This window comes from Rhinoderma darwinii, chromosome 1, assembly GCF_050947455.1.
Source record: "Rhinoderma darwinii isolate aRhiDar2 chromosome 1, aRhiDar2.hap1, whole genome shotgun sequence".
In the NCBI taxonomy this organism is placed as follows: domain Eukaryota; kingdom Metazoa; phylum Chordata; class Amphibia; order Anura; family Rhinodermatidae; genus Rhinoderma; species Rhinoderma darwinii.
Window position 1 is genome coordinate 403,937,642 of NC_134687.1, and position 12,953 is coordinate 403,950,594.

Below are 12,953 nucleotides of genomic sequence, written 5' to 3' on the forward strand. Positions count from 1 at the left end.
TGGCATCACTGTTTTTAAGACGTTTCTTGATGGCCCTTTCGTTCTGGATCCAATCTCCTTGAAACTCACCTGGATGAGATGATCTCAGAAGGGAAATGCAGAAAGAGCACTCACCTGTCTCAAACTAAGACTCGTCATGCTTCTACCCACCCCCTGAAACCAAGCCTTAGTTTTTCGTCCATTCATACATTCCTCGAGGCTCGGACATCTAGTCAGCAATCCCATCCAAAAATAAGCCTTCCTTAATGACAGTTTCTCTTGGTGCTTTCACCCCAGGCTTCTAAGCCTGCAGGAGGCAAGACAACTTCTGCCTGACGGTGCATCACATGGAGGTCACATGCAGGAGGTAGACTTCTGTGTTTGAGGGACATCTGGCTCTCTTACATCTTGGTTGCCTGGTTGTGAGACTTAGTCTCCTCAGGGTACAAGATCAAGTTTTTACAGCTCCCACCTGAAAAAGTTTTACAGTACTGTTCTACTCCATCACCTACCAGGGCAGCTGGTTGAATGCCTTGTCAAAGTTAGTAATTTCTGCATGGCTTCCACTCCTCAGTGGACGTCAAGGACGAGTACTTACACGTCCCCATTTGCACATCCCACTAGTGCCCTGCGCGTTGCAGTTGTCCCTCATCGCTACTAATTTGTGGTGCTCCACTTTGGTGTGTCATTGGCCCCGTAAGTTTTTACAAATATCCTCTCTGTGATGATGACACTTTTTTTGTTCCAGGGGAATCTCAGTTGTTCCATACCTGGACAACATCCTAGTAAAATCCTCGTCCCGAGAGTACATTTTAACCACTCTGAGAAACTGTCCGCCCTGCAACAAGGAGTCTATGCCCAGCGACGGGGCACCCCATCCCTGCTTCTGCTGGGCACCTCGGTGGTTTTGATCTTGGGCATTTTTTTGCCTAGTTTCACAAGTGTCCGCTTCAGAGGGCAATTCTCTCTCGGTGGAACTGCTTCTCAGATTCTCTGGCAAACAGAATCCTGCTTCACCTGATCATCCGCTGGTCTCTCCTCTGGTGGCTGTCCTCCCCGGCAATCCCCCAGGGCCGCTCCTTCCGACCTGGGTGGGATTTTATGATCCTGCTGTTTTGTAGTCCACTTCATCTCGAGGTGCTCGAACAAATCTGTTTCAAGTGGGGAATTTCAGACTTAAGTTTGCTGGCGTCTTGCCTCTCTATATGGGCAGGTTTCCCTCTTTTTCTTACGGTCTTGGTATCCCGAAGCGTAAGTGGTCGATGCTCTAGTGGCTTCATGACATGATTTCAGCCTGATTTATATGTTTACTCCATAGCCTCTCTTCATAGTTGCATAGTTATTACTGTTGAAAAAAGACACTTGTTTGTCAAGTTCAACCAAGGGATGAGAAAAAGGGAAGGGATGAAACAAAAATTCTACACATTCACATAGGAGCTGATACTTTTTCATTCTAGGAAATTATCTAACCCTTTCTAAAGCCATCTACTGTAGCTGCGGAGTCCAGCTCCTGCGGTAGGCTATTCCACAGATTCACATTTCTCAAAGTAAAGAACACTTGTTGCCTCTGCAAATTGAACTTTTTTTTCTCCAGACGGAGGGAGTGCTCCCTTGTTTTTTTGAGGGCGTTTTACATGGATAATGATTTCACCATATTTTTTGTATGTGCCATTAATATATTTATATAAGTTAATCATGTACCCCCTTAAGTCATCTCTTTTCAAGGCTAAATAGTTTTAATTATTTTAATCTTTCCTCATAACTTAGATTTTCTATGCCCATTATTAGCTTCGTGACTCTTCTTTGTATTTTTTTTACAATTCCAGGGCAGCCTTTCTATGAACTGGAGCCCAGAACTGAACTGCATATTCTAGATGAGGCCGCACTAATGCTTTGTAAAGTGGTAATATTATATCTCTGTCCCGTGAGTCCATGCCTCTTTTAGTACACGACAATATATTGCTGGCCTTAGGAGCAGCTGTTTGACATTGCATGCTGTTATTTAGTTTATGATCTACAAGTACACCCAGATCCTTCTCAACAAGTGACTCTCCAAGTATAGCTCCCTCTAAGACATATGATACATGCAGATTGTTGGTACCCAGATGCATAAATTTACATTTATCTACATTAAACCTCATTTGCCAAGTGGATGCCCAAACACTTAGTTGGTTCAAATCAGCTTGCAATTTACGAACATCTTAATACTACATAGCTTGGTGTCATCTGCAAAAATTCCTCCCAGGATCCTCAGGAATATCTGGGCCGAGAGGATTTTGACTGCCCGGCATCTGCCGCTCTGTGGCTGGTACTCTGATGTGTGGGCTCGGCATCCCGAAGTTCCCGGAGCACGGCCTGTAAAATACGAAAAATAGGACATGCGCCAGAATTCCCGGCACAGTTCTATGGCACGGACACCCATCCATAGCGATAAGGAAAGGTGTCTGCGGCCAATAGAACTGAATGGGTACTTAAAACCGTGGACAGTGTTAAGGTCCGCGGTTTTACGGTTCGGTTTATGGGCCCTTACCTCCATAGGGAGGTTTTACCAATCTGACGGTGCTGTCTTGTCGCGCTCAATATCTGTCTCTCAATCAAGATAAGGCGGTGCTCCGCATTGTACCCTTCATTTTTTTTTTGCCCAAAGTGGTCTCCTATTCCACCTTAACGAGGAAGTCATTTTGCCAACTTTCTGCCCTCCTCCAGTGCATCCTTAAAAAAAAAACTTTCTTTCTGCAATTTGAATGCGGTCTGCAGCTTGCAGGTATTTCTCTTGGTCACTTCTTCCTTTTGCCACTACGATTCTTGTTTGTGGTCCTGGAAGGTCCCAGGAAGCTTGGCAACCTCTCAGGCTACAATTGCCCAATCGCTGCAGGTGACTATTCGTGAGGTCTGGAGTTTCAACAGGATGGATACCCCATGCCGGATTAGGGCCTATTCCACTAGGGCACTTGATGCTTCCTGGGCTGCGTGCCTTCCGTGTGCAGTGGTAGCCACCTCTCCATTAATTTGGGCAAAAGTTGCCACTGCAGATGCTTTGAATTGGCAAACGGGATTTGCAGAATCCCCATTCTCCCAATAAGCTAGGACCCCAGAGGAGGCTTTTGTTTGCAAGTTGTCGCACGTGCCCAATGGACTGGACGAGAAAAGTATTTTACGGTGAGTACTAAAAAAAAAGTCCTGTTTTCCTTTCACACTTAAAGTGGTTGTCGAGGATCAGAAAAAAAGGATTTATTTTTTTCTCCCCCAAGAAAACACTCCATGTCTGTTCAAATAGTATGAAGACCGCACGTGCACAGAAACAAGTAGATACACAGCTTATTGGTTTACTTAAAGAGGATCTGTCACCTGCCCAAAAATTGCAGTTGACATCTCAGTTAGATTCTATCTCCCACTGTTCCTGAGATATCGGGGTCGTTAGTTCTGGTATCTGATATGCAAATGAGGCCTTTGACTGTGAAGTGGGCGGTAACCCCATATCAAGTGACAGGTTTTACCCAACCACTTGACAGTCAAAGGCCTCATTTGTATATCGGGCACTAAAACTACTGGCACCGATATCGGCAACGGTGGGGGCTAGAAGAAAAAAAGTAAAAGCGGCAGAATCTGTGAGGCGCCTACAATCTTAGGCCTCATGCACACGACCGTATTTTTTCCCACCCGTAAATACTGGCGTAAATACGGGTCCGGTGTCACACGTATTCCACCCGTTTTGCACCAGTATTTACGAACCCGTGCCCGTAAATATGGGTCCGGTGTCACACGTATTCCACCCGTATTTACGAGCACGTTTTTGGCGGCAAAATAGCACTGCACTAATCGGCAGCCCCTTCTCTCTATCAGTGCAGGATAGAGAGAAGGGACAGCCTTTTCTGTAATAAAAGTTAAAGAAATTCATACTTACCCGGCCGTTGTCTTGGTGACGCGTCCCTCTCTTCACATCCAGCCCGACATCCCTGGATGACGCGGCAGTCCATGTGACCGCTGCAGCCTGTGATTGACCTGTGATTGGCTGCAGCGGTCACATGGCCTGAAACGTCATCCAGGACGTCGGGCCGGATGTCGAGAGGGACGCGTCACCAAGGCAACGGGCGGGAGACCGGACTGGAGGAAGCAGGAAGTTGTCGGTAAGTATGAACGTCTTTTATTTTTATTTTTTACAGGTTTATACTGATCGGTAGTCACTGTCCAGGGTGCTGAAAGAGTTACTGCCGATCAGTTAACTCTTTCAGCTCCCTGGACAGTGACTATTTACTGACGTCGCTTAGCAACGCTGCCGTAATGACGGGTGCACACATGTAGCCACCCGTTATTACGAGAGCTCCATAGACTTCTATGGACTGTCAGTGCCGTTATTACGGCCTGAAATAGGACATGTTCTGTCTTTTTCAACGGCACGGGCACCTTCCCGTGAGAAAACGGGAAGGCACCCGTCGCCAATAGAAGTCTATGAGCCCGTTATTACGGGTCGTGATTACGACCCGTAATAACGGGAGTTTTTACGGTCGTGTGCATGAGGCCTAACTGAGATGTCAGCTGCAATTTTTTGGGCAGGTGACAGGTTCTCTTTAATATATTTTTCTTATTTCAAACTCTGCCGTACTTACATTTTGAACGGCTGTTAGTATAACAATATTTTTTTCTGGTTCACCTTGCAATACCTTTTAGTACTACCAGCTTTCCACTAATTGTGCCTTTTTTGTCTATATTTCTGCAGACATCTTCAGTCTATGCTACAGTTGGTATGTCAGGCTATCACCAATGAAAATCACGTTGTCAGGAATGCAGCACTCTATGCTTTGGGACAGTTTTCTGAACATTTACAGGTAAATTATAACATTTCTTAACCATTTTTTTATGCTTTTTGTGCATTTGAGTTTTAGTTAACGTCTGAGATATCATAGTGATAGATCAGATGTTTGCATTAGTGGATTTACGTAAACTGGGACTGCTGTCAATTTCTAGAACACAGAGGCTACCAGCACTCTTCCAAGATAAGTGCATTTAGCTTAAAATTCTTTGCAAGTGCTGCTTGCTCGGCTCTTTCCGTAAATCTCATGTGTTTCAATAGAGAGAGCCGCGTGCAGCGGTAGCCACCTCTCCATTAATTTGGGCAAAAGCTGGCACTGCAGATGCTTTGAATTGGCAAACGGGATTTGCAGAATCCCCATTCTCCCAGAAAGCTAGGACCCCAGAGGAGGGACTTGTACATATGGGGCATTTATAGCATACCCACAGTATATGCCAAAAATGTCTAAGAGGGGAATACCTCTTTAAGGTCTATGGCCCTGCTATAAACTAGATATAGGGACTGTAATCCATAGTTGAGCTAAGTCAAGAAGAGGCAAGGACCATGGAAAGTCATTGTGATTTTAGCCAAGATTGATCTAATTTTACATATACAATGTAAATTAACCGGTGATCCTGAATAATTAGTTATGAAGATATATTAAAAAGCAGGTCTGATACGTTTTAGACCCGTAGAGAGGGTTTTCATTATTTGGCGCCAATGGGGCAGATTTATTTAGACTGGCATTTCAGTAAGAGGCTTCATCTTCATGCTGCGGTTCGTTTAAGGGACTGACGCAGGGCAGTGTCAGTACCTATGCGACCACGCAGCACTGATTGCATTGGGTGCTGCATTGCATAGGTTCTGATGCTGCTCGGCATCAGTACCTTAAATGAGCCGCATCATGATGATGATGATGATGATGAGAGAGCCGGAGGAGACCCAGTAGTGAAAAGAGAAGCAGAGCAGTGAGGTAAGTATATGAGTGTGTGTGTGTGAGTGTGTGTGTGTGTGTGTGTGTGTGTGTATATATATGTATATATGTATATATATATGTGTATATATGTATATATATATGTGTATATATATATGTGTATATATATATGTGTATATATATATGTATGTATATATATGTATGTATATATATGTATGTATATATATGTATATGTATGTATGTATATATATGTATATATATGTATGTATGTATGTATATATATGTATATATATATATATATGTATATATATGTATGTATATATAATATATAATTTTTTTTGTGTCCGAAAAGGGGGGGTAGTCAGGTCGGAGAGTGCAAAGTACGTGGCCCGACATGGACCTCTACTTTGTTTCGAGCCCACAGGCTGAAATCAACGCCACACTGTAACTTGTACCAATTTTCTGACGTAAATTACAAAAAATTTGTCATCTCGGTGGCAATCCCGCCCCCTTTGGCTAAGCCCCACCCCTTTTCTCGCAATATGGCGAGGGCCAAAATATTTGACTTTTTACACCAGAAAACTGGCGTGAACTTTTTGGTATATCCCGCTCCCCCAATATGTTTTGTCACCAAAGAAGCACTGGCTATCACTCAATTTTGATCGATTTGGCTGAATTGTCATTACCTATTACTATGTTCTTTCGTTAATTTCCAGGCTGTTTTGTTCCTGTTTAATTTATTTTCTTGTGCTATTTACATTCTGACATACATTCTTCTACCTACTCTTCCTAGTTTTAATTTTAACCTCTGTATTTCTTAGCCGGACATAAGTGGTTATTCAGATTCTGTGCTTCCATTGCTCTTGGAGTATTTGTCTCGTTTGGATCCATCTCATACAGCTCATCTCACCAAAGCTTACTATGCGCTTGAGAACTTTGTGGAAAACCTTGGTAAGAGCTGAGACTGTTACTTGTATTTGTATGTGTGATTGTGTCATGATTAGGGGGCTGGGATTACATACAGACGATAGCTGTAGTTCAAAGAAAAATACATTGTCAATACATTGAGACATACACATCCAGCTTCCATGAGGTTTTCAAGCAACAGTCATGCAACAAATATAACAATAAGAACGACATAGGATACTAAATTATAAAAATTTGCGTACAAGTCGCAGATGCTGCTGAAGCTGTTGTGCAACAAGAGCCATTGAGGAAGATTTATTAAATAAAAAGAGGAGCAGTTGCCCACAGCAGCCAGTCAGATTCCACCTTTCATTTTGCAGAGACCCTTTGGAAAATGAAAGCAGCAATCTGTTAAAGGGCTGGGGTGATAGTGGGGTTCACCTACTTGTGTCACCCACTATTACTACCGCCTTTATAATCAGGGTCACTAGGGTTATGCCTAGTTCCCTTACCTTTCCTTTATACTAACGTCGCTCTAATTGCTTTTGCTGCTACTTAAGGGAATAAGACCGTATAGTAAATAAAATTGTATAGTAAAGAAAAGGGTAATATTTATTACTAACAATAATCTCACTTACATATAAAATACACCAAACTCAGAACTCAGTAACCGATCACAGTATAGTATCAGTATACCCCAATACATATAACAAGTTAATATATACTGAGTATACTCACACTATACGTAGTACAGTATAAACACGGTATCACAATCCTAATCTATACCGCCACCCACTTACATAGAAGTTACGTTACAATACAATACACATGCTCACTGTTTCTATCCCACTCCCTCCTAGCGATAACTGTCCCTGTGCACTAAAGGGTTATCATAGAATAAGGCGGATAAAGGGTTAACAAGGGGAATGGGTTGCAGTGTAAAGGGTTCAGGTAATGTGCAGGCAGTTGAGAAAGGGTTGACCAGGGAAGTGTTGTGTAGGCAGATGGGTAAGATGGGGCACCAGCTCGTTGTGTAGGGGGGAGAAGTAAGGGGTAAGTGTATAGGGGGAGAGAGGTGAAGGGTTAAGTGTGTAGGGGGGAGAGGGTTACGTGTAGCTGCTGCTACACATGGATACTTAGCCGTTCATGTGGTCCAAAGTTGGTGAGTTGGTGTCTGTTGAGGGAGGCAGGAACAAGAGTTTGTGTCTGAGGGAGGCAGCAGCAAGAGAGCGAGCAGCATGCCCAGTTGACCCTTTTATACCTGTGTGACATCACACGTTCATGCATGTGCAAGGGGGGGGGGGGGCATGGGACTGTTTATGGCTCCGCCATGGAATCTCATTACCTGGTGAGGGGGGCAGGCAGTGGGAACTTCTGCTTCCTGGAAATACAGGATTTGTTCACTGCTTATGGCTTCCACCCCCAGGGTGTCTCATTACCTGGTGAGGGGGGGGGGGGGGGGGGTTGAACAGGCAGTGGGAATGCATTGGATTTATGCATTTGATGGCATAAGAAATCTTTTAAACAGGTAACCTGTTATATAATGCTTGTGTAGGATTAACTGGTTGATAATGTGACCAGATAGTTTAATGAGATTTTTAATACAGAGCTATGCAATGCTATACTACAGGTAGTAAGATTGAGCCCTACCTCCCCACCTTGATGGAGCGGATATTGAGGTCTCTGAGTAGCTCCAATAATGCCAGATTGATGGAACTATCCGTGAGCGCACTGGGTGCCATCGGTGAGTATGCATACTTCAAGCTTTTTTTATTTTATTTGGCCCAGTACCTCATTCTTTCCTACAGTTGCTAATTTCCTGCAAACACAGAATGTTTTCTTCTGTCCAAAATGTAACCACCATCTTATTAAGGTTTGTCTTTTCCGGCTTACTAATTTACTTAGAACCCTGCTTCGACTCCTTTAATATATATATATATTTTTTTGTCAGCCAATGGGGCAGAGCAATTGCTTCGACCATATTTCCCTTCCATAATGGAAGTATTGAAGGTTCACCTGATGCAGACCGCAGAAGAAGGAAGACCAGTTCAGATTCAGTGTTTAGGTGAGTAGAAAGGATGAAACTTTTTACAGTTTAAAAAATAAATAAAAAAAGACATTAGAAATTATCTAAAATATTAATTTGTCTCACCTCACTTGCACCTTTTTATCTTCTTGTAATTTTTTTTTTCTTATCAATGTCTATTTTCGTCTCTAATTCCCAGAAACCCTTGGGGTTTTGGTCTACTCTCTCGGTAAAGAAACCTTCCTACCCTTGGCAGAAGACTGTTGCCTCCTAGGACTCAACTTATGTGACAGAATTGATGACCCAAATTTGAGAAGCTGCGCGTAAGTTACAACACACCTCACAGGGCTCCAGATGGCGCCCAAGTTTCTTTTTTTCATTCTATCCTGGAGTCGTTAATACGATTTATGAAAATTTCGTGTTTTGCTTTTGGGCATATGAATTTTCCATAGTAAAAGGTTCTTTGTATACAACCGTTTTAAATAGGATACATTAAAATAGTGTTGTATATATTGGGTATAAGCGACATGTGAACCACATCCCATGAATACTAGAGTAGCATAGTCAGTTACTGCTTGTTTTAGCTGAATATGATTCTCTGATCTCTATTTGTCTCACGTCTATGATGTTTGATGTTTCTGTTACCTCGTTGAACACTTTTCATGGTTGACCCTGACAGTCTTACAAAGTTTGGCGATGAATGATGGTGGAACTGTAATGGCGGCCATGCTGAGTTTTTCATTTTTGCAAAAACCGATAACTGCTGTTTAAAAAGATACATTTGTACAACCCCAGTGCTTTATCTTCTTTCAATTTTGTTGTAAGATTGCATTTGTGTTAAAGACAATAATCTGTATTGTTACAGCTATAGTCTGTTTGCTGCTCTTTCTGGAGTTATGGAAGATAATATTTCTTATCATCTGGAAAAAATTACAACTATGATGCTACTGTCTCTAAAGTCAAAGGAAGGAATAGTGGTGAGTTTAACTAAGGAAAACTGTTTTCAAGCATCTGACTTATACCAGTATCAGATGGCTTCATTTTAGGCTATGTATTACCATTGCAAAACACCTAGCAGTTCGACTGAACCAAACTTGGATTACATTAAAAACCCTATCGGCTGCCTCCCCCTCCTTTTACACAGCAGGAGATACATAGAGGGAGGCTAAAGGTCCTCTTACACGGCCCGTCCTGGGCCATGTCAACGACTGCCGATCAACGAGACAGCTCGTTGATCGGCGATCGTTTGCTCCTTTCACAAGGAGCTAGTATGGAGACTGGTACTCGTTAATACGATAGCCCGTCCCCATACATTATTATCATGTTGGCAGCACGGGGAGATGTGCTGCCGACAACAATAATATTTTACTTTTTTAAAACGATATGATCAGCAGATGAAAGAGCGTTTGCTCACATCTGCTGATAGCTGCCCTGTTTAATTATCGGCAATAATGTTGATCGGTGCTCGTTTTCTCCTTTCAAGGAGCTATGTGTGGGGACGAGCAGTCGTTTCTACAATCGCTTCGTCCTCATGCATTTCCATAATCTCGGCAGCACATCTCCCTGTTTACAAAGGAAGATATGCTGCCAACAACGATAATATTTCATGCGCATAAACAATACGATCAGCCGATGAGCGAGAGTTTGCTCTTCCATCGGCTGATCGTTGCCCTATTTACACAGGGCAATGAACGGGAACGAGCGTTCATATTAAAGCTTGTTTGCCCGATCATTGGTCCGTGTGAAAGGGCGTTAAGGCATAGAGACTGCAGCATCACCCCCTCCCTTTCCTCTCTGTCTTCTATTACTATGTTACCAAAGACTAGCTGTTTAGTGACTTAAGGGGATTTTGAACATCTAGGCCTAGTTCACACAGTTTTTGTTTTTTTAGCAAGCAGAATTTTTTTTTTTTTTAATGATCAGCGCTGTTTGACACTTTTGTTATGCATTTTTTCGCTGCGTTTTGTTCCGCAAACAGCCAAGAGCCGCCCAGGGAAAAAACGCCTCTACCTCCCACTGAAATCAATGAAGGGTGATTTGGGGCGTTTCTTGGCGATTTTCAGCGTTAAATCAGCGTCCATAAACGCCATGTGAACTGACCCTTAGGGCCCATTCACACGAACTTGAATAACGTCCGTGTGCTGCGCATGGAAATCACGCACAGCACACAGACCCATTGATTTCATGCTCACTGCATGTCCTATGTTAGTGCGTTTTCATGCACCTACGCGCCCATTGAAGTCAATGGGTACGTGAAAACCACGCACCACACACAGATGCACATCCGTGTGCGGTGCGCAATTTGCGCATCAATTCTTTTGGGAAAAAAAAAAGGATGTGCTTTGCGAGTGCGGGAATAACTCATGCCACTCACAAAGCACACTGATGCATAACGCAACTAACGGACAAGATTCACAAGCGTTTTTCACGCTTGTGTGAATGTAGCCTTACAGAGAGAGGAAACTGCAGGCTGCTTTAAAATGAAGGAAGATGCCAACCAAGATATATCCCAGTCTTTTTTTTTTTTTTTTAAACGGTATTTAACCCCTTAATGACACAGCCTAGTTTGGGCCTTAAGGCTCAGAGCCCATTTTTTTAAATCTGACATGCCACTTTATGTGGTAATAACTCTGGAATGCTTTTACCTATCCAAGCGATTCTGAGAATATTTTCTCGTGACACATTAGACTTTGTTAGTGGTAAAATTTGCTCGATATATTCAGTATTTGTGTGTGAAAGAGCAAAATTGAGAGAAAATTTGGAAAAATTATCATTTTTCTGAATTTAAATGTATCTGCTTGTAAGACAGATAGTAATACCACACAAAATAGTGACTAGTTCACATTTCCCATATGTCTACTATATGTTGGCATCATTTTTTGAACATTCTTTTATTTTACTAGAATGTTACAAGGCATAGAACATAAGCAGCAATTTCTCATATTTTGAAGAAAATTTGAAAAGCCTTTTTTGTTAGGTACTTGTCCAGTTCTGAAGTGGCTTTGAGGGGCCTATATATTAGAAACCCCCCATAAATCACCCCAGTTTAAAACTAGACCTCTCAAAGTATTCAAAACTGCATTTATAAAGTTTCTTAATGTACAAATTTCATTTTTTATGCAGAAAATCCTTTTTGTTAAAAAAAAATTTGAAAACCAAAAGGTAACTCAATATTTATTGCCCAGATTCGGCAGTTTTTTTAAAATATCCCACATATGGCCCTAGTGTGGTAATGGACTGAAACGCAGGTCTCAGATGCAAAGGAGCACCTAGAGGATTTTGGGGCCTCCTTTTTATTAGATTATATTTTAGGCACTATGTCAGGTTTGACGAGGTCTTGTGGTGCCAAAACAGTAGAAACCCCCCAAAAGTGAACTCATTTGGGAAACTACACCCCTCAAGGAATTTATCGAGGGGTATAGTGAGCATTTAGACCCCACAGGTTTTTTGCTGCATTATGTGAAATTAGGCTCTGAAATTGAAAATCACATGTTTTTCTGATAAAACGTGTAAGCTTTTAATTTTTACAAGGAATAAAGGAAAAAAAGCACCCCAATATTTGAAAAGCAATTTTTCCCGATTACGGCAATACCCCATATGTGGTCATAAACTGCTTTTTGGACAAACGTCAGGGCTCAGAAAGGCAGCAGCGCTATTTGGCATGTAGATTTTGCTGGATTGGTTTCTGGGCGCCATGTCGCATTTGCAGAGCTTCTGAGATACCAGTACAGGGGAAACCCCTTAAAAGTGACCCTATTTTGGAAACTAGACCCCTTGAGGAATTCATTGGAGTTTTCATGGGGTGCATGCGATTATTTGATCAGTGCGCTATAAATGACATTCACTTAATTCTGCTTGGCGATACCATATGTTTATAGTTTTTTTAATGTCTTATGGCGTTTGCACAATAAAATACTTTTTATAAAAAATCATTTACTTTTTGTGTGCCATATTCTTTGTGCCAGAACTTTTTTATTTTTCCATCAAGAAAGCTGTGTTAGGGCTTGTTTTTTGCGTAACGAACTGCAGTTTCGATCAGTACCGTTTATTGGGAGGTGAAGTGACCAAAAAATTGTGATTCTGGTCTGGTTTATTATTATTTTCTTTTACGGCGTTCACCGTCCGAGATATATAACTAAATACTTTTATAGTTTAGGCAATTACGGACGCGGCGATGCCAATTATGTATAGTTTATTTATTTTTTAAATAATAAAGCACTGATCAGGGAAAAAGGGTGTTTTTTACTTGTATTACTGTTAAACTTTTATTTTTTTTATTTTTATACAACTGTCTTTTACTTTTTTTTTTTCCGTCCCAC

At 41.9% G+C, this 12,953-nt stretch overlaps 1 protein-coding gene across 1 annotated transcript in view; it reads left to right on the top strand.

The window, feature by feature from the left end:
• Positions 1–12,953, top strand: part of IPO4 (importin 4) — a 212,765-nt gene that overhangs the window by 138,707 nt on the left and 61,105 nt on the right. The window contains exons 13-18 of the mRNA XM_075828866.1: positions 4,697–4,805; positions 6,524–6,653; positions 8,239–8,352; positions 8,560–8,673; positions 8,834–8,957; positions 9,500–9,611. Of these exons, the coding sequence (XP_075684981.1) occupies positions 4,697–4,805; positions 6,524–6,653; positions 8,239–8,352; positions 8,560–8,673; positions 8,834–8,957; positions 9,500–9,611 (703 nt within the window). The remainder of the gene's footprint in view (positions 1–4,696; positions 4,806–6,523; positions 6,654–8,238; positions 8,353–8,559; positions 8,674–8,833; positions 8,958–9,499; positions 9,612–12,953) is intronic.